This window comes from Callospermophilus lateralis, chromosome 2 (assembly GCF_048772815.1).
Source record: "Callospermophilus lateralis isolate mCalLat2 chromosome 2, mCalLat2.hap1, whole genome shotgun sequence".
Taxonomy (NCBI): domain Eukaryota; kingdom Metazoa; phylum Chordata; class Mammalia; order Rodentia; family Sciuridae; genus Callospermophilus; species Callospermophilus lateralis.
The window spans coordinates 201923415-201944057 of NC_135306.1; the positions used below are offsets into that span (position 1 = coordinate 201923415).

Below are 20643 nucleotides of genomic sequence, written 5' to 3' on the forward strand. Positions count from 1 at the left end.
AGGGCTATGGACACAATTAAGCTGGCCGTGGCCATTCACGGTGGTATTTATTTTTCCTGAATCCGAAAATACAAATGTACAACTCGCGAGCTTTTAAAAAAATGAAGCACCAGGGATTGGGGTTGTGGGTCGGCGCTTGCCTGCCGTGTGTGAGGCCCTGGGTTCGAATGTCAGCATCGCAAACTAATAAATAAAAAATAAAGGTTCATCGATAACAATAACAACAACAAAAAGAATGATAATAAGAAGCAGCAGCACCAGGCCTCGGGATGCAACTCGGCAATAGAGCGCTCGTCTACCATGCACGAAGCCCTGGATCTCAGCACAAACAAAACAAAACTAAAAAGCAATTAGAGAAGGGGAAAGCGGAAAAGAGAAGAAAGAAGAAAAAATTCATAAGAAAAACAGAGATACCAAAACAAACTGGGCTAAACTGAAGGGGTCCTTCCAGTCATAGACGAGAACAACCTTCTATCAGTCTTCCTTGCTTAAGCTTTGCTACCCGCCCCCCAATTTCACAACAACATGGGGACCTTCCCCACATCTGACAGAGACAGAATTTGTTAATTGTTATGTATTTATGCAGCCAGTACACTTCATCAAGAGCTCCCAATTTAGCTGGTCTACCTAGATCAATTTCCAACTATTCAACTCATTAGCTGTGTGTTGGGGGGTAACGTGTGTGGGGAGGTGCTGGGGATTGAAACCAGGGCCTTAGTGCATGCAAAGGCAAGCACTCCACCAACCGAGCTATATCCCCAGCCTGTTAGCTGTGTACTCTACATGACCTCTTCATGCCTGTTTTCCTCTTCTGGAAATGAAGAACCAATAATACAACTATCTCACAGAGTTGTTAGGAAAATTGAAATGAGGTAAAACATTCACTGTATAGCACTTTAATGCCTGCAATGGTGAACACTATATAAAGTATTAGCTATTTTTACTGTATTTGTTGAACAAACAAAAAAGCTCTTTGACAATAAAATCTAACTTTTTTTCTTTTTCTTGGCCATGCTGGGGCTAAAACCACGGCCTGGAACATACAAGGTAAGTGCTCTATTATTGAAATGCATCCCCAGCTCCTGTTTTGTCAAAAGCAATACTCTTGGGGCTGGGAATATAGCTCAGTGATAGAACACTTGCCTATCATGCACCAGACCTTGGATTTAATTCCCAAACACTGCAAAAAAAAAAAAAAAAAAAAAAAGTATTTCCCTGGAATTAGTATATTCTTAATATTGTGAAAGCTGGGTTAGATGACACATGCATGTAATTCCAGCCATTCAAGAGGCTGAGGTTAAGAGGATCTATATGTTTGAGGCCAGCTTCTTGGACTTTAGGAGATCCTGTCCAGAAAAAAAAAAAAAAAAAAAAAAAATCCTGCTGTGGTAGTGTATACATGTAATCCAAGGGACTGAGAAGATTTAGGCAGGAGTATCAGCAAAAGTTTTTGCTGTTGTTTTGGTTTTTATTTTACAGTAGAATGCATTTTGGCATATGGTATACAAATGGAGCACACTTCTCATTCCTCTGGCTATACATGGTGCAGAGTCACTCCAGTAGTGTGGTCATACATGTATATAGAGTAATGTCCTATTCTACTGTCCTTCCCATCCCCACAACTTCACCTCCTCTCACTCCCCTTTACACAAACCAAAATTTCTTTATTCTTCCCTACCCCCAATATGGATCAGCATCTCTGATGGATCATCAGAGAGAATATTTGGGATTTGTTTTTTTTGGGATTGGCTTATTTCACTTAGCATGATATTCTCTAGTTCCATCCATTTACCTACAAATGCCATAATTTCATTCTTCTTTAAGGCTGAGTAATATTCCATTGTGTATATATACCACATTTTTTTTTTTTTTTAGGATCAGCAAGTTTGAAGCCATCTTCAGCAATTCAGAGAGGCCCTCAGCAACTTAGTAAGACCCTGTCTCAAAAATAATTTTTTTATTAAAAAAACCAAAGGAGCCGGGAGCAGTGGTGCATGACTTTAATCTCAGTGGCTCAGGAGGCTGAAGCAGGAGATCAAGAGTTCAAAACCAGCTTTCTCAAAAGCGAGGCATTAACCAACTCAGTAAAACCCTGTCTCTAAATAAAATACAAAATAGGGCTGGCAATGTGGCTCAGTGGTTGAGTGACCCTAAATTCAATCCCCAGTACCAAAAAAAAGGGAGGCCAGCTGTGGTGGTACATGGCCTGTAATCCCAGTGATTTGGGAGGCTGAGGCAGGAGGATCACAAATCACAAATTCAAGTCTAGCCTCAGCAAACTAGCAAGACTCTGTCTCAAAATAAAAATAATAATAATAAAAAGGATTGAGGATGTGGCTCAGTGGTAGTAGTGTTCAATTTCTGTACTTGCAAAGGGTGGGGGTGAATGTTTGCAAAAGCATATGGATGAGGGGGCAGGGGTTGTGGCTCAGCAGTATAGTGCTCACCTAACATGTGCAAGGTCCCGGGTTTCATCCTCAGCACCAAATAAAAAAATAAAGGTATTGTGTCCAACTACAACTGAAATATATATATATATATATATATATATATATATATATATATATAAAGAAGGTATGGATGAAGATTAGAGCTGGGAGATGAGTGATATTTTCTCTGGTTTGGTTTGTTTGAAATTTTTATACTAAAAATTCAAATTTTAAACAATTTTAGGGCTGGGATTGTGGCTCAGCGGTTGAGCGCTTGCCTAGCGCATGCGGGACCCAGGTTCGATTCTCAGCACCACATAAAAAAAAAAAAAAAAAAAAAAAAGGCATTGTGTTGTGTCCATCTACACCTAAAAAATAATTTTTTTTTTAAAGGGGCTGGAATTGTGGCTCAATGGTAGAACGCTTGCTTCACAAGTGTGAGACACTGGGTTTGATTCTCAGTACCACATATAAATAAATGAATAAGTCCATCAACATCTAAAACATTGTTTTTTTAAAAATAATACATTCCTTTTTATTTAGACTAAAATTAAAATTCCAGGTTGTCTACATTCTCCCTTATTTTTTAATATATTGAACCCAGATATGCTTTACCATTATGCTATAGCCTCAGCAGTTTTTATTTTGAGATAAATTTTTATTTTGAAATTCTGTAAAGGACTTATAAGATCCTTGCCTCTCTCTACAACTTCATCTTTTTTCCATCTCCCCTTTTATCACTTCAAGAGTTGACAGTTCTAAGAACACAGTAAGCTACTTTTTGGCACTAAGCACAGGAGTTAGAAGAAGAATATAAAGAGTGGGAGGGAAAAAACGTGTGAAGTATGGATGTACCCTCCCTTCTCTTGTTACTACATCCGAATACAGTTCAGTTTTTTCTTAGGGGGCAGGTACTGAGGATTGAACCCAGAGGCACTTCACCACTAAACTACATCCCCAGCTACATCTTCAGTCTTTTTTATTTATTTGAGACAGAATCTTGCAAGTCACTAGGATCACAGACATGCGCCACCACGCCTTTCTGTATTCAAAACTGAAGGGCAGAAGATGTAGCTCAGTGGTAGAGCACTTGCCTAGCATTTGTGAGGCCCTGAACATCATTCCCAGCACCACAAAACAAAACAAAAACAACTTGACAAAGGAAGATGCTAGGTGAGCCTGACAACAGAAAGCAAGGAAGAGCTCAAATACAGTAATTGTGTAAAAGGTCACAGGGACCACATTGAACAAGCTAGTGCTAATTTTGGCACAATGACCATGAAAAAAATGATAATTATCAATGTTAAACACACTGAAAAAAATCCATAGTAATTCTAAAAAGCAAGGTAGAGGCTCTTCTCCGCAGACTGTCATAGGAATAACATGAATAAATGACAGAATTAGAAAATCACTATTCTGCAACACAGTAATAACTAATCCAGGTAATCACCATGAATATTAACAGCGCTGAGTGATGCCATTGGTAAATATTCATACTCATTAATTCCTATGGATTAATAAGTAATCCATACATTAATTACAAAGAGTATGTTTATTTTCCCTTGCCACTTAGAGTTACCATTAATGAAACAAACTAACATATAACAGGGAAGTATATAAATCATTTATGTAATTTTTGTCTAAATTACTTATTTATCCTAAATTCAATGAAATATTCATAAACACTCAGACAAAAACAGATTGTGGAATATTCTCAAATAAAATTAGGTTGTACCCTTCAAAATTATCATCTAAGACAAGCTAAGGGAGTACTTTTTCTGGATTAAAGTAAAGACATGACAAATGCACTATGTCATCCTTGATTGGCTCCTGGATTTTCGGGGGAGAAAAATGACACGAATGTTATTGAGAACAGAATACTTGAATATGAAAAACTAGCTATTTTTTTATTTGTAGTTGGACACAATACCTTTATTTTTCCATTTGCTGAGGATCAGCTAGGGCCTCATACGTACTAGGTGAGCATTCTACTGCTGAGTCACAACCACAGTCCCCAAACTAGCTATTTTATGAATATTAAAAATCATAGGAGCTAGGGTAATAGCTCAGCGGTAGAGTGCTTGCTTCGCACATGTGAGGCACTGGGTTCAATCCTCCACATCATATAAAAATAGATATATATATTTTTTAAAATCATAGGTGTGGTAATAGTATTTGGCTATATAAAATAATGTTCTTAGGGATAAAATCTTTACTAGATTTTCAAATGACTTTCATTTAGCTAGGACAACACACACATATATTTGTACAGAAAGAGATAAGTGTAGGAAAATGTTAACTAGTCAATCTAAGTAAAGGGTATACAAAGGTTCATTATACTTCTGAACTTTACTATAAAGCTGAGGGAGGGGGACTGGGGCTGTGGCTTGATGGCAGAGTGCTTGCCTAAGAGGTGTGAGGCAATGGGTTTATTTATTTTAGCACTGCATAAAATAAACAAATAAAATAGACATACTGTCCATCTACAACTACAAAAAAAAAAAAAAAAAAAAAAAGCTGAGGAAAGGGTAACAATGGACTTAAACCCTCCCCATGCAGACTAAACAGGGAAGGGAAGAATCAAGCCTTTCTTCAGTTGAATGCACTTCTGCACGGGCAGCTTTTCTCTTTAAATACCTCAACCACAGCTTCCTACAGTTTTAAAAGTTAATGCAGGCCTGTGATCCCAGCTACTCAGGGCTAGGAATGTAACTCAGTAGAAAGCACTTGCCTGGCATGTGAAGCTCTGGGTTTTTTCCTTAGCGCTAGCTTAAGGAAATAAAGAAGAAGGAAAAAAAAAAAAAATATATATATATATATATATATGTTTGGCATTTATTTTATTAAAAACATAATCTAGCAAAGGAAACAGTACAAACATGAAGTGACTTGCCCATCCTGATCACACAGGCACCAAGGCAAGACTGGGATCAGGATCTTTAACCCCTTGTCATTCCTACAATATCTCTATTATTGTCAGAAATGCAAATTTAGAGACAGACTACTTCTCATTATTTTTGCTCAAGCAAGCTCTGTGGGTTCTGTTTGTAGACTGCCTCCATCCATACCCACAGAACTCTTTTCATGACCCACCTTCCATCCTTAGACTTTATCACACGTCAGTCAAAGCTCTAGAGATTAATCATAAATGGGAGTTGGGCCCTCCTCGAATCTTTCTTTTATACCCTCTTCCCTCCCAACATATCCCTCCAGTAGAAGTCAGTAGCCATTATGTAAGAGGAACTGGGATGAGTGAAAGCAAGTAATGCTTTCGCCAAAAAACTCTGAAAAACCACAATCCTGTTGGCTCCAGTTGAAAATCTGGTGGAAGAGATAAGAACCTTAGCTCTCATCCTCAAGATTCTCCATGTCTATATCCTGAGGGGGTTTAATCTTCTTTTGTCGTTTGGGCTGTGGATCACTAGTCCTGGCTGGTTTTGAAGGGACTTCCACTGAGCAAAAGGAAAGAGAAAGAGTTAAGGAGCTAAATAAACCCATGTTCCCCCTCTCCCTCCTTTTGTGCCCTAGTGTCACCTTCCATTGCTGCCTTCTCTTTCTGGGCAAGCCGGATCTGCTGCAGGAGTTTTCTGCGTTTCTTCCCTGACAGAGTAATATTGGCACGTGCACTGGATCTGAAGGGTAGGTAGGAGCAAAGATACCCAGGTTATACTGAACAACCTAGGTCACAAAAATATTTCTGGCTATGGAAAGTGTCTTTCTATTCAAATCACACAACTGTATAAGTCTAAGGTTGTAAGTCTTTCCAACTTTAGATTTTAACATATTTTATTTGTTCTAAATCTCAACACATATCTCAGAACCAAATATTAAAGATAGTACTTAAACATTAAAGTTCAGTATGTAGTTGTCGCGTTGCTTGCTCTTGACTAAAACACTCAGGGTTACTCCAGGGGAACTGGGCTGCGCAAAATAACCACACAAGAGGCAGAAATACCTTTTTCTTTGGGGGTGCTGTGATAGCCCCTTTGACCTTAAGGGTCCGCAGAAAGAGAGAGAAAACAGGTGAGCACACGCTGACCCCTTTTATTGAGTAGAAGCCATTCAAATGAGGCAAGAGGTCAAGTTTCAAGGGGCTGAGTCTAGCTTTATGATGTCTGCTGTCAGCAGATAGACTGACATCTAGGAAGGCCACACCCAAGGGCAGAGTAAGAAAAGGGGACACACAAAGTGCGTCTCCTTGGAACATTCTATCCCAAACAGGGTAAGGGGTAAAAATCACAAAGGAACAGGTGAGCTTAGCTTGACTCCTGGAGTTTGAGGAAGGCACGCCTACGCATGAAGACACATTTGGTTGTATTATTTCTACCCTCAAGATCCGGGTTACCATTTTCAGCAACTTAAGAGTAGCCAGATCATGGTGGGGAGGGGGGGTGCAGATGACCAACAGTGCCTCAACCAATCAGGAGGGGAAAATTGCTGGTTACATGACATGGCAGCCTCTCACATGTAGTAGGTACTCTTAAATATATTTTTTAAATATTTTTTTACTTGTAGATGGATACACAGTATCTTTATTTTTATGTGGTGCTGAGGATTGAACCCATGCCTCACGTATGCCAGGCAACTGCTTTGCTACTGAGCTACAGCCCCAGCCCCAGTACTCTAAATATTTTTAAGAAGTCAATGAAAGGAGGTAGAAACTAATTAACAGGGCCAGGTGAGGGTGGTAGCCCACACCTGTAGCTCAGGAGGCTAAGGAAGGAGGATGGCAGGTTCAAACCAGTCTCAGCAACTTAGCAAGGCTGTCTGAAAATTAAAAAATAAAAAAGGGCTGGGGATGTAGCTCAATGTTTGATTTTGCTCTGAGGCTCACTCCCAGCTAAGAAAAAAAAAAAAAGATAAATAAAGTAATTAGTGGGCTGGCCAAGATGGCACAGGCTTGTGATCCCAGTGAATCTGGAAGCCAAAGCAGTAAGATTACAACTCTGCAACCTAACCAGACTCGATTTCTCAAAACTAAATATTATAAAGGGGATGGGACATAGCTCAGAGGTCAAGCCCCCTGGGTTTAATCCCCAGTACTGAAAACAAACCAACGAAGTGATTAATGGAACAGGTAGTCTTTCCCAAGGCTAAGCAGCGTTGAAACTGTTATGAAAAATCCTACGTGTATCTTTGGGAAAATTCAAGTTATGCACACTTATCTACACACTTTTGTTTTCTTTATGTAATATATGCATATATACATATACTTTTATTTTCCTTATGTAATATTTTTTTTTCTTTCTCTCTCTCTCTTTTTTTTTTTTTTTTTAGTAACCAGGGATTGAACCCAGGGGTGCTTAACCACTGAGTACATGCCAAGCCCCCCCCATCTTTTTTTTTTGTGTGTGGTGCTGGGGATTGAACTCAGGGCCTTATGCATGCAAGGCAACACTCTACCAACTGAGCTATATCTCCAGCCCCTCCGAGCCCTTTATATTTTTTATTTAAAGACAGGGTCTCGCTAAATTGCTGAGGCTGGCCTGGAACTTGGGATCCTCCTGCCTCAGCCTCCAGAGTCACTGGAATCAAGATGCGTGTGTGCCAGGAGTGGTGGCACATGCGGTTCTGGAGGCTGTGGAAGGAAGATTTCGAGTTCGAAACCAGCCTCGGCAATTTAGCGAGATACTAAATAAAACACAAAATAGGCTGGGGACAAGGCTCAGTGATGGAGTGTTCCAGAGTTCCATCCCTGATACCCACCGTCTTTCAAAAAGGGGGGGGGGGGTGCGCGCAGATTTACTACCAATACCTAAATTAATATAGATTGTTACTAGCGGTTGGAAGAATCAACAGCCTTCCTGAGATTCTCATTAGGGTCGAAGATCCAAAGAAAGGCAGAACAGCCGACAAACGTTCCCTACATAAAAGCGAAAGTACAAGGAAAGCTGAGTGATGGCGGCTCCGGAGCTACGGCCGGAGGGCGGACCGACGGCAGAAGGTCTAGTACTCACGCCCGCTTCTTGAGGTGATGCCGTGTGATCAGCCCTTCGTCTATCACAGCCCCGACCACCTGATGCCTCAGTCGCTTCTCCCGGTTCAACACCCGCCGGCGCTTGAACAGCTTCTTCTTCAGCTCCTGCAAGGGATAAAGATGCGAATCAGGCTGAGGCCACGCACGAACACAGATACCCCGCGGCGATCCCAGTCCCCCATCAATCCCATCTCGGGCGACAAAAGAAGGCTCCCAGAAGCTTGGAAAAACAAAGCAGCAATCCCACAAAAATCACCGTTCGAGGCCGGTTAATCTTCCCCCCTGGACCCCCCATGAGTGCGTCCCCTCGCGATTCCGGGGCACGCACTTCCGCTTCACGCCACTGCCCCAGGGCTCCACCCCCGCCCTCCGCGAGCCAATCGGAGCTCGCGGGGCGGTTCTGGGCGTATATAAGGGAGATCGACGCGGTTTTGCTTCCTTTCGGAGAGCAACTACCCAGTAAGTGTGGGCTTAGCTGAGATGGTTGTGGGTGGGCTTGCGGGCCTCCTTTTCTTGGCGGAAACCAGGCGTGCGGTCCTGCTTCCCGTTATGTACGGAGGCAGAAGGAAAGGGTTCTGTCCCCTCGGCGTCATGTCTTCGGTGCCGGCGGTTTCCTGTCTGCCGGTTCTATCCTCAAGCGCCGAGACAAGGTTCTCCTTGGAGCAGCACAGGACTGAGGTCCAGCGCTCTGACAGGGTGCTCACGCCATCTTCTTTGGTTTCAGATCTGCGAATACCACCGCAGGAGCGTGAGCTGTCGTCCACCCTCTATTCCATTCACCATTGCAACCAATAAAAGCTGTTCTTACTGGTAAATCTGTGTGCGTTTTTTGTTGTTTTGCTTTTTGTTATTTTTTCCCTTCGAGGCTGCGGATTCTGGAAAGGCTGTACGCATTTTTCAGTGACACGGAATTTGCGGATCTTCCCTTGAGCTCAGGCCTTGTAGCAGTTCAGAATGCACTTAGCCGCAAGGTTCTTAGGCTGACCTTGACTTTGCCGGGACCTCCGGATGGCTGCGCTGCGCCGAAAACTCCTACTCTTGGGGCCCAGCCGCGCCTTGGCGGGTAAGAAAGATAAGTTCCTAGTGACCTGGGGGGTCTAGTACCTGGAATTGTGGCTTTTAAAACCCCCGATAGCTCAAGTCCCTTCTCTCAAACATATATAGGCACTGTTTTTTGCAGCGGTGAGATAGAACTCCAGCACTGGTGACACATACCTTCCTCCACCCTTGTTCATAGGTTCCCTGGCCAGTAGTTGCCTGGCAGACCGCTGCCTCTGGGATCAGCTCCATGCTCAGCCTCTGGGCAATGGCCCTACCTTTGACTGGTTCTTTGGATACGAGGAAGTTCAGGAACTCCTACTATCAATACTGCAAAAGGCACCAGCTGCCTCTCCACCGCGGGTGCTGGATGTGGGCTGTGGGACCTCAAGCCTATGCACAGGCCTCTACACCCAGTCCCCATACCCTGTTAGTATTCTAGGGGTGGACTTCTCCCCTGTGGCTGTGGCCCATATGAACAACCTTCTGCAGGGTGGCCAAGGTCAAACACCCCTATGCCCTGGGCACCCTGACTCCCGCCTCCACTTTATGCAGGCTGATGCCCAGAATCTGGGGCCTGTGGCTGCCTCAGGCTCCTTCCAGCTATTGTTGGACAAGGGCACCTGGGATGCTGTTGCACATGGTGGTCTGCCTGGAGCTCACCAGCTGCTATCAGAATGTTTGAGGGTCCTAAGCCCCAAAGGGACCCTAATTCAATTCTCAGATGAGGACCCTGATGTGCGACTGCCCTGCCTAGAGCAAAGATCTCATGGTAGGACTGTGACTGTGCAGGAGTTAGGCCCTTTCAGGGGCATTACCTACTTTGCTTACTTTGTTAAAGGCTCTCATTAAAGATTGTCTTAACCATAGTGTTTTCTGTTGGAAAGAGCTTCATCTTGGGAATATGCGTGGCTGAGCTGGGCATGATGGCACATACCTGTAATCCCAGTGGTTTTAGAGGCTGAAGCAAGAGGATCTTGACTTCAAAGCCAGACTCAGCAAAGGCAAGGCACTAAGCCATTAAGTAGGACCCTTCCTCTAAATACAAACTAGGGCTGGGGATGTGGTGCCCATGAATTCAATCCCCAGTACTGCCCCCTCCCCCCCAAAAAAAAAAAAAAAACTAGGTGAAAAGTTGAAGCAGGAGATGGGAATATTCTACAAAGAAGTTTCTAGAGACAGGAGACTATTATTGGGTCCCAAAAACAGGGAGTGGGGGCTTCCTGGTATAACCTGTCCTCAGGAATACAGGGGGCATCTTGCTCTTCCTGTTCCCAGCTGAGTCTAGGTATGTTCTAGGGGATATCTGAAGTCCTCTGGGTTCCAAACCCAACCTGAGGGAAGAGGGGAGTAAAGAGCCCATTAACAGTAAAAAACATTCCTGATATTTAAGAATCATAAAGCTGGGCATGGTGGCTCATGCCTGTAATCCCAGTCAGGAACTGAAGCAAGAGGGTTTTGAATTCAGAGCATCAGCAAAAAGCAAGGCACCAAGCAACTTCAAAGAGACCCTGTCTCTAAATAAAAGGCAAAATAGGCCTGGGGGTGTGGCTCAGTGATCAAGTGCCCTTGAATTCAATCCTCAATAGTGGGGTGGGAGGAGCCTAACTTCATAACCTTGATTTATAAAGAGAAAGTGTCTCATTGGATTGTTCTGAAAATCATGAGGTAAAAGTGTATAGCACAAGCAGCCATGGCTTGTGTCTGTAGGATCACGAGTTCAAGGCCAACTTCCACAATGAGACCCTGTCTAAATAAAAAATAAAAGGACTTGGGGATGTAGCTCAGTGGTAAAATGCCTCAGCTCAGTGTATCCAATACCCAGTACCTCCTCTTCCCCAAAATTAAAATACAGATTAAAAAATATCACCCATTCTGACATGAAACTGCCCTCCTATTGTTCATCAGTCTTGTCTACTGCCTAGACTTTTCTCCCATATTTTTCTCTACCACATTCATTTAATACCTTGTAAAGAAGGGGATGCTGAGGATCAAACATGCTAAGTAAGCATGCACTTTACCGCTGGCTACACCTGAAACCCCTTTCTATGTTTATTGAGTACCAATATGTGCTTGGACCTGCTATCTGCAGGAGACAGTGAATCCATTTTGGCCCACTCCAGAACATCCAGATCACAACATCCCAACTGAAACAGCCACCTCCCTTACCTGGTTCTACACTTTGGTCCTGGAAGAAGGCTTCAGATTCTTCCTTGCCATCAGTGAGCAGCTGAAGTTCCTTTGACTATTGGAGACCCCCACCATCTTCATTTGCCTCCGTGGCTTCTACCACAATACAGGACAGGTGGAACTTTCAAGAGACAATCTACATAAAGACAATGGGAATGTTGTGCACAAGTTGATTATGAGCCAGCGGCAGGACACAAGTTGAGGACATACTAACCTGATGATCCTGGTTTCCTTCAACCCTGTTGAGCTCTTCTCTGTCCTTCTGGGAGGGAGTATTGATTTCTGGACACCAGGAGGATCCTGGACTATCTCTAGACCAAGGCCCTTCTTCCTTGTTGCTCCTTGGCACAAGGGCCATGGGGGTGATTCTAAGCGTGCAAAATTGTTGAATGCCGGGGCTGGGGATGTGGCTCAAGTGGTAGCCCGCTCGCCTGGCATGCGTGCAGCCCGGGTTCGATCCTCAGCACCACATACAAACAAAGATGTTGTGTCCGCCTAAAAAATAAATATTAAAATTCTCTCTCAAAAAAAAAAATTGTTGAATGCCAAATAATGTACCGTCACCCAGTGCACAGCACAGATTGCTCCTTTAGTCTTCTTTGGACATGGCCCCTTAATCACTGTTCAGAGGAAGATGACACTCCAGGAGATTATGGGCCTTTCTGGGGAGGGGGGATGCTTGAGAGGTGGAATAGGAGCTTTATTTCTATTTCCTGAGACACTGGAAATAGCAGACAGGGTTGGAATAACAAGGGCACCTGACTTAAAACCTTGTAAGAGTTAATAATCTTGGAATTTCCTGGCTTACTGATTTTCCTAGGCTGACTTGTTTATATGGATCGGAGCTAATGAATATTTATATGATGTTTATTATTTGACAGAAACTCTCTCTCTTTTTTTTTTTTTTTGGAGGGGCGGGTACTAGAGACTGAACTTTTGGGCACTCAAACACTAAGCCACATCCCCAGCCTTATTCTGTATTTTATTTTGAGACAGGGTCTCATTGAGTTGTATAGTGCCTCACAGTTGCTGGGGCTGGCTTTGATTTCGTGATCATCCTGCCTCAGCCTCCTGACTGGCTGGGATTACAGTCATGTGCCACCGTACCCGCTGTCTCTCTCCTTTTTGTACTGGGGATTGAACCCAGGTTACTATGCCACTGAGCTACATCAGTAGCCCCTTGATTATCATTTTTTATTTTGAGACACAGTCCCACTAAGTTGCTTAGAGCCTTGCTAAATTGCTGAGGCTGTCCTTGAACTTGTGATGTCCTGCCTCAGCCTCTCCAGTTGCTGGGATAACAGATGTGTGTGACCACCCCACTCTTTAACCTGCCTTACATGTAAACTCGGTTATCTTAAAACTGAGATTGTTACTATTAGGAGTCACATTTTCCAATGCAGAAACCTGGGGCTAGGAACTTAAATGATTTTCTTAGTAGATACCCAGTTCGGGTATTTTCATCTCCGAACTAGAATTTGGTATATTACCCAAGTTCCACAGGCTTCGTGGTTTAAAAGTAAACAAACGTCAACACCAAGTGTATGTATACCTTGAGGAAAAGTATTAACAACCTATTTGTAAGATAAACAAGAAATAGAAAATTATACCCATTCCCCACCTAGTACTGAGTTGTTTCAGAGTTAAAAGGATTGGGAGGGGCCAATTGATTGATGGGTGTAAATATCCGGAGGAATACTTTGTGCTGTTTTGAAAATGGCACAATACTACAGGAAATGAAAGCAGTTCTATTTCTGATTGGAAAAACTTCAGAGGGCAGAAAATGGGAAACTGTAAAATCCACAATAACCATAAAGACATGCATTCTCCTCCTAGCTCCTAGGCATCCTACTCTGGACAATGGGCCTGGTGCTTAGTCCTTGGTGCCAAAAATTTTTATTTTTATTTATTTGATACTGGGGATTGAAATCAGGAGCACTCGACCTCTGAGCCACATCTCCAGCCCCATTTTGTATTTTATTTAGAGACAGGGTCTCACTGAGTTGCTTAGCACCTCGCTTTTGCTGAAGCTGGCTCCGAACTCATGATCTTCCTGTCTCAGCCTCCGGAGCCACTGGGATTACAGGCGTGTGCCACCGCATGCGGCTTGTGCCAACAATTTTTATATTATTATCGAACCTAGATGCGCTTTACCATCAAGCCATATACCCAGGGTCTCTAAGTTGCTAAGGCTGGTTTCAAACTTGTGATCCTCCTGCTTCAGGCTCCTGAATCCATGGGATTACAGGGCCACGTACCAACACTTGGAAGATTTGCTCAACGTACCCAAGTAGTTAGACCCAAGCGCTCAGGATTCTAAACCTTTCTAAGGCCAGGCTCTCTATACTCCGGCTGCTTCTCTATGGTTTCTACGGATCGCTCTAGCCTGCGCAAGGGCCGGGGAGACGTCGTAGCTACCCTCTAGGCTGCCGTGGACTACGGAGGTTGTCTCGTTGGTTGCGCTCAGCCATGCAGAGTGTGCAGAAAGTGCTGATGGTAGTAGCGGTGCTGGGCGCTGGGGCTGGCGTGGGGTCCGCGCTCTTTGCTCTGGTAACCCCAGGAGAGCTGCGGAAGCAGGAGATGCTGAAGGTAGGTACAACTGAGAATTCTGAGGAGGAGCGGACGTACGGAGAACCCTGGACTGGTGTCCTGGTTTGTGAACTCCCTTCCTGTTCCCAGGAGATGCCCGAGCAGGACCCTCGACGCAGGGATGAAGGGAAGAGGAACCAGCAGCTAGTGATGGCCACGCTGCAGGAGGCCGCGGCCACGCAGGAGAACGTAGCGTGGAGGAAGAACTGGTTGGTTGGCGGCGGCGGCGGGAGATCAGCGTGATGCCAGACCTGTCCGAGTGGGCGCTACGACCTTGGTTTGAGCGCAGATCACAAGCAGCCTTTCAGCTCCGTGAAACCGGCGGGGAATCCGGACCTCGGATGCCGCACTCCACTTCCCGGAGAGCGGCCGCCGGGTGAGCATCATACCCCCTCCAACTCTGCGCTGATTGCTTTAACGTCCACATCATCCGCCAAAGTCGTGTCCGGGGTCGGTTGTGGCGAACAGAAAGAACCAATAAATTCTGTGCCTCCCAAGTGAGCCGTGCAGTCGCACGCCTACTGGTGCTGAGAGATGTGCGGGTCATCGCTCAAGCCGGCTTGGGGAGCTCTGCTGAGCAGGGCTCCGGCCTGCACCGCCCCATTGTCTAAAGTTCTATGGGCTTAGTAACCACATTTTCAAAACAGGTCTTGTTATGTAAGCGTTACTTCTGGGGAAAACCAAGCGACATTCCCGAAATCGAAACTATTCTGGAAAAGCTTGTTAGCAATGGATACTCATAGATGACATCTGTTCTTTGAGGGAGGTTGAAGAGGGGCATCTAGCACATATATGCCTTCTGTGGCCATTACTTAATCTCTGGTTAAAGAGGTTTGGAGAGGCTGATTTACTAGGGGTGGTGAAAGAAGCATACTTTTAGTCAAGATCTGGTTCAACTCCCGAATGTTACAAAACCTGAGTCTGCCCTATTTTGTAAAAGGTCATAACTATCTCCAGGGTTATCGATTGATTATCCCTAACTCTGTGGCTCATACCTGTAATCCAACAGACCTGGGAGGCTGAGGCAAGAGGATCACAAGTTCAAGGCCAGCCTCTGCAACTCAGTGAAACCCTGGCTGAGAATGTGGCTTAGTAAAAAGCACCTCTGGGGTCAATCCTCTGTACCAAACAATATAAATAAATAAAGGGGCTGGGAATGTTCCTTCATATTACTCCTAGGTTCAATTCTGGATACCTCAAATAAAAATAGGCTAGCCTGCATGATGGTGCACATTTGTAATCCCATCGCCTGAGGCTGAGGTAGGAGGATCTCAAGTTCCAGGCCAGCCTGGATAATTTAGTCAAGACTCCTGTCTCAAAATAAAAATGAAAAGGACTGCAATATTGCTTAGTGGTAGAGCATTTGCCTATCATGTGCAAGGCCCCAAGTTCAATCCCAATACTAGACAGGGTGTGGGGGAATAGATTTAGAAATGTAAAGGGCCTGACATAGCAATGTAATGGGTCCTCTCCCCTCTAAAGGTTCACACTGTAGTTCTGAATCCAGTTATAGGACCTATGGGAAATGCCACTGAGAATGAGATAAATCACTGGGGTTGCAGCCCCATTGTAGTCAGGTCACTCCCCTGTTCATTTTTGGTGCTGGAGATGTTTGAACCTAGGTCCTCAGGCATGCTAAGCACATGCTCTACTAACAAACTACACCCTCCAGCTTCTTTTTTTTTTTTCCTTATCAGTGGACTTTATTTATGTGGTGCTGAGGATTGAACCCAGTGCCTCATGCATGCTAGGCAAGCGCTCTACCCCTGAGCCACAACCCCGGCCCTTCCTTTGTTTTATACCCTGTGGTTCCCAAGCAAGATTGCAATTGACAGAAAACACTGCTTTTATTGAATTGAGTCAAAACAATAAATAAAAGTTGTATAACACTGTGATGAACAGTTTATAATCAGAGATGAATGCTGGTGCTTTTTTCAGCTGCTGGATTGTAGAGTCATGTTCAATACATTTGTTGTGATCTTTATGGTGTAACTGGCCTCTTCCGTATGCCCAGGAAGTGAGGAAAAAGTCAGTAGCTCTTTGACAGGAGACTAAACTGATGTAGCAGCAGTCAGAGAGACCATCATGGCTTGGTGAGTCAGGACCTGAGCTCTAGTCAGTCTTCCCATGGGCATGCAGGTTCTAAGAAATTGCTACCAGTGTCACTTGGGAAAGCAAATTGTGCTTTGGTATCCTGGTCTCTAAGTGGGGATAATTATACCAACATCTAGATAACAAATATTTATCTATAAAGCTTAAAACTATGTGTAATCCCAGATACTCAGGGAGCTGAGGCAGGATTGTGAGATCAAGGGCAGCCCAGGCAACCTAGATGCTGTCTGAAAATAAAATTTAAAAAGGGCTGGGGGTCACTGGCACTGTAGCACATGCTTGCAATCCTAGCAACTCAGGAGGCTGAGGCAAGAGGATTTCAAGTTTGAGGTCAGTCTCAGCTACTGTCTCAAAAAGAGCTGGGATGTAGCTCAGTGATAAAGCACAGAGTTCAATACCCAGAACAAGGTAAAAAGAGAGCTGGGAGTATAGCTTGGTGTTAGAGCACTCGCCTAGCATGTACAAGGCCTGGGTTCAATCCCTGGTACCAAAACAAAATTAATCTCCCCTTCAGAAAGTGTATTTGTGAAGTACATAATACCTTCGATTTTTGGTATTGAGGACTGAACCTAGGAGCACATTACCGCTGAGCTATGTCACCATTCTTTATTTTGACATAGGGTTTCACTAATTTCCTTAGGTCCTCCCTAAGTTGCTGAGGCTAGCTTTGAACTCATGATACTCGTGCCTCAACCTCCTGACTCATTGGGATTATAGGCATGTGCCACCATCCCAGTTTAACACCTTTTAGTGTCTAGGAAAGCAGCAAAATGTGGCTGACTTATTCCTTTCAACAGATGCACTTGCAAAGGTCACTAACGTTCCTTTCAATGATTATGGATAACCACTTCAAAAAACTATAGTTTTAGTTGCTATTATTTACTGAGCACTTACTACGTGTGAGGCACTGTGCTCAAGCACATGTCAGTTATTGTGTAACCCTTAGGACAACCCCAAGGAATACTATTATTCCTATTCTACTGAAGAAACTATGTTTAAAGAAGTCAAGGCACACAACTAGTCAGGATTTAAAGTTTATGCACCACTTTACCTGTAGGAGCAAAAGTCGCTTTTGTGATGCATTCTCTCCTTCCCTGGCTCGGCACCTCTCCCCTCCACCTCTGAGGCAGCTAAGACCCAAAGATTTAGAAACAAGTCTCTGTTGGAGAGGAAAGGGATATTCTCCAAGTGCCTTCCCTTTAGCTTCTTTCTCTTCCTTGGTTTTGTCCCTCCCAGCCACTCAGGAAGGAGCCAGGCATATACAGAACTCAGGGTCTATTTATTTGAAAGGAGATGTCAGTGCTTTATCAAAGATGAAGAGGTCAGAGAATGATGATGAAATAAAGGCCCCTCAGCTGGGACATTTCTTGGCCACAATGAGGACAGCAGAAGGCACAAGTCCTAAAGATGGGGGGGAAAAAAAGGCTTGAGCCACAAGAATACTTGTTTTTTGCTCCCCAAACTCCTGGATTCATGCCATCCCCACAAATGCCTTCTTTATATCCCCTCTTTTCCCTCCATTCCTCCAAATCCTGGCTTCTGGTCTCACATGCCATACCCAGCTCCTGCAGAGGCCGTTCCATGTCAGCTTCTGAGAAGGCCCGTCTGGGAAAGCCACTAAGCAACTGCACTGGGTCCTGGCCCCCTCCAGGTTCCTCCCCACGGTGGAGCTCCACATAGAGCCTCACTGCTGCCAGCTGTTCCCGCGCCCGAAATGTCTGGGTCAGTGAAGTTCCATCTGGCAACCTGACCTAAGGGCAAGAGAGATTTCCAGTACTGTTAAGCACCAAAACCAATAAGGAAAAGAGTTAAAGTTGGCCCCTCCTTCTTCTTAGACTAAATCAGTATACCTACTATTTAAAGCACTTAATGAACAACCACTTATGCTCTGCCTTACTAAGTTTGAACAAGTGGCCCCAACTTCCTTGCAATTCAACACAGACAAGATTATAAAAAAAATTCAGGATAAATTCCACATTGTGAAAGCAGCTGTGTAATGAACCAAATGAAAACAATGTAAGTAAAAGGATAAATGCTGAGTAAGAGGGAGGTATGGATTTAAATATGACTGGAGCAGGTGAAATTTGATATCCTTCCTAAGAGTGGAACAGGTAGGATTTCAAGTCATGTACAAAGAAGGAAGAGATTTGGCAAAGGGAATGTAACTGAAATAAGCTCTGAGCTGGGCTCCTTATAGATCAACAAAGGGGTTACAGGAGCAAGACAGGAATCAGAATCAGTACCTGTATGCGACACTGGTCATATTCCCGCTTGGTAGGAGGTTCCTGGCTGGGAGAGGAAGGAACAGGACCTGGCTCTGTCACTGGTGGGGATGGCTGAGAACCCACACTACCACCATACTGGAGAACAAAGTAAAACAGGAGTCAGGCACTTACCCACCCTCCAGAAATGGGTGGTATGGATGGTATTTACTCATGCTTCCCCTTTGAAGCTGGAAAAGGGTTTTAGTGTGCCTTTTGCATTATAATCACTGTCTTTTCAACACCCACCTTCTTGGCTCTCTCTGCTTTGTCCCTTTGGATCTTTTCTCGAACCCTCTGTCTGGAATGCAGACAGGAAGAAAATAGGTCAGACCTTAACAAACCAAATGTTGATTTTTTTTCTCCTGTAAACCAACATGCCCATCACCCAGACCTGGCTGCTAACTCTTCAGCCTTTTCCCTCCTCCGCTCCTCAGCAGCTCTGCGCATCTCATCTTCCTGTAGTCTCTGGCGTGCAGCTGAAAGCTCTTGACCTTGTCTCCGGCGCTGTTTTTCTCGCTCCAATGCTTCCCGCTCCTCCCTTTCTTCACGTTCCCGCTGCTTCTGGGCCACCAGCTCCAACATCCTATGTTGCAGAAAGGACACAGTTCAAGAGAAATGGACATGGCAATAGGAAGGGACAAAACAAAATTGGCTGATGTGTCTCAAAATAAATGAATGAAAGAACAGGGGCAGCAGTATAGCTCAGTAGAATAAATGCTTAGCATATTGAAGTTCTGGATTTAAAAAAACAAAAACAAAAAAACAGAGAACAGAAAAAAGTCAAGGTGCTTCAACCAGACTTGTGTATGTATTGGGGAAGGGTGGAACATAACCCTCAAAAAAGTTACCTGGGGGCTGGGGATATAGCTCAGCTGGTAGAGCAATTGCTTAGCGTCCACAAGGCCCTGGGTTCCTTCCCCAGCACCATCAAGAAAAAAAAGCTATTTTACCTCTTGGTCTGTTCTTGTCTTTCCTCTTCAGTCAAAACGGGTTTGCTTTCTCCGGCAGCCGTTCCAGGTCCTACAAACAAGCAGTATTATTACCCCGTCAGCTCCTCGTCGGGCCCGCCTGAATAATCACACCACGTCTCCCAGTGAGAACCTTCAGAGCCAACTTGTTCTGAGGGGGTGGGTTCCCGTCCCAGGACATGTCCAAGAGGAGTCTCTAGAGGCTCATCCACGTCGGGGTCATCTTCGTGCTCCATCAGCCTGGCAGGGAAATCGGCAGTGAGGTCGGCATGAGACTGCTCCTCCCAGCAGCCCCCAATCCTCCGCCACCGAGTCTGAAGGCTCACCAGTCCATCGCAGCCTCGATGCCCTGGTTCCCTGTGAGGGCCAGAGCCTTCTCCCTGCGGGCAGAAACACCGTGAATAGCGCCTACGGACCATCGTGACCGTCAGGACGGGGCTAGGCTGGGGTAAAGGTCCAGACAGGTCCGCGATCCCCGAGCCTGGCAGGCCGGGGTTGGGTGTCCCTTACGCGCGTCCCCTGGGGAAGCCCATCTCGATGAGACTCTCCAGAGCCGTCAGCTCCGCCATGGCGCCGCCGCCGCCGCCGCCGCCGCCGCTTCCGCGGGGACCTGATGTGGCAAGAAGGAGGGTGGGAAAGGTCAACGCAAGAGAACCCTGCGCCCGATACCACCGATCGGGCGCTCGTTCACTCACCCGGCTCGGGACCCACCAGGGAGACCGACAAGAAGAAAGGCGAAGGGAAGCGGAAGTGCCCGAATCTGTTTGGGTCACGTGGGGCTGGCGTGGACGGATGCCGCGGAGTGCCAGAAAACTCGCTGGCCCGCCTCCAGAATTTTGCGTGGGCGGAAGGAGACCTACCAAACTCTAGTGCTCCCCCACAGTACCGAAGAAGCGCCCTGAGGCTTGGAAACCCAAGAGCCGAATGAGGCCAGTTCCCGTAGTTTCACACTGCTTCGCCTTCTTTAAAAATTAAAATTGTGGCCCTTAAGTGCAATCGTTTGGAAAGTTGTTTGTCACTGTTTCTCAGGAGCCATAGAAATGGGCATGCTCTTTGATCCACTCATCTTCGGGGAA

The 20643-nt window shown here is 45.0% G+C and overlaps 4 protein-coding genes and 1 non-coding gene across 7 annotated transcripts; 3 read left to right on the forward strand and 2 right to left on the reverse strand.

Annotated features, from left to right (window-relative positions):
- Nucleotides 1–5238: 5238 nt before the first annotated feature.
- Nucleotides 5239–8736, reverse strand: C2H11orf98 (chromosome 2 C11orf98 homolog). Its single transcript, XM_076847354.1, has 4 exons — nucleotides 8663–8736; nucleotides 8387–8511; nucleotides 5964–6061; nucleotides 5239–5881 (listed from the first exon to the last, which is right to left on the reverse strand). Exons 1-4 carry the CDS (start codon nucleotides 8699–8701, stop codon nucleotides 5772–5774), a joined length of 372 nt encoding a protein of 123 aa, XP_076703469.1. The 5' UTR covers nucleotides 8702–8736; the 3' UTR covers nucleotides 5239–5771.
- Nucleotides 8737–8850: 114 nt separating this feature from the next.
- On the forward strand, nucleotides 8851–10313 carry Cskmt (citrate synthase lysine methyltransferase). Of its 3 annotated transcripts, XM_076847352.1 has the most exons (4): nucleotides 8851–8865; nucleotides 9131–9216; nucleotides 9308–9469; nucleotides 9644–10313. In XM_076847352.1, exons 3-4 carry the CDS (start codon nucleotides 9415–9417, stop codon nucleotides 10294–10296), a joined length of 708 nt encoding a protein of 235 aa, XP_076703467.1. In that variant the 5' UTR covers nucleotides 8851–8865; nucleotides 9131–9216; nucleotides 9308–9414; the 3' UTR covers nucleotides 10297–10313. The 3 variants fall into 3 exon arrangements, with proteins under 3 accessions (XP_076703467.1, XP_076703466.1, XP_076703468.1); XM_076847351.1 differs by lacking the exon at nucleotides 8851–8865 and having other exon boundaries at nucleotides 8872–9216; XM_076847353.1 differs by lacking the exon at nucleotides 8851–8865 and having other exon boundaries at nucleotides 8872–9216; nucleotides 9343–9469.
- Nucleotides 8910–9057, forward strand: LOC143393243 (small nucleolar RNA SNORA57). The gene has a single exon (XR_013090543.1). It is a non-coding gene; the product is annotated as a small nucleolar RNA SNORA57 (small nucleolar RNA).
- Nucleotides 10314–14010: 3697 nt separating the features above from the next.
- Nucleotides 14011–16135, forward strand: Uqcc3 (ubiquinol-cytochrome c reductase complex assembly factor 3). The gene is made up of 2 exons (XM_076847356.1): nucleotides 14011–14223; nucleotides 14314–16135. The coding sequence occupies exons 1-2, from the start codon at nucleotides 14104–14106 to the stop codon at nucleotides 14464–14466; spliced, it is 273 nt and encodes a 90-aa protein (XP_076703471.1). The 5' UTR covers nucleotides 14011–14103; the 3' UTR covers nucleotides 14467–16135.
- A 1460-nt stretch (nucleotides 16136–17595) lies between these two features.
- On the reverse strand, nucleotides 17596–20350 carry Ubxn1 (UBX domain protein 1). Its single transcript, XM_076847355.1, has 10 exons — nucleotides 20263–20350; nucleotides 20078–20177; nucleotides 19894–19947; nucleotides 19701–19807; nucleotides 19550–19619; nucleotides 18991–19182; nucleotides 18846–18897; nucleotides 18579–18695; nucleotides 17894–18086; nucleotides 17596–17736 (listed from the first exon to the last, which is right to left on the reverse strand). Exons 2-10 carry the CDS (start codon nucleotides 20134–20136, stop codon nucleotides 17687–17689), a joined length of 894 nt encoding a protein of 297 aa, XP_076703470.1. The 5' UTR covers nucleotides 20137–20177; nucleotides 20263–20350; the 3' UTR covers nucleotides 17596–17686.
- Between the last annotated feature and the right edge of the window lie 293 nt (nucleotides 20351–20643).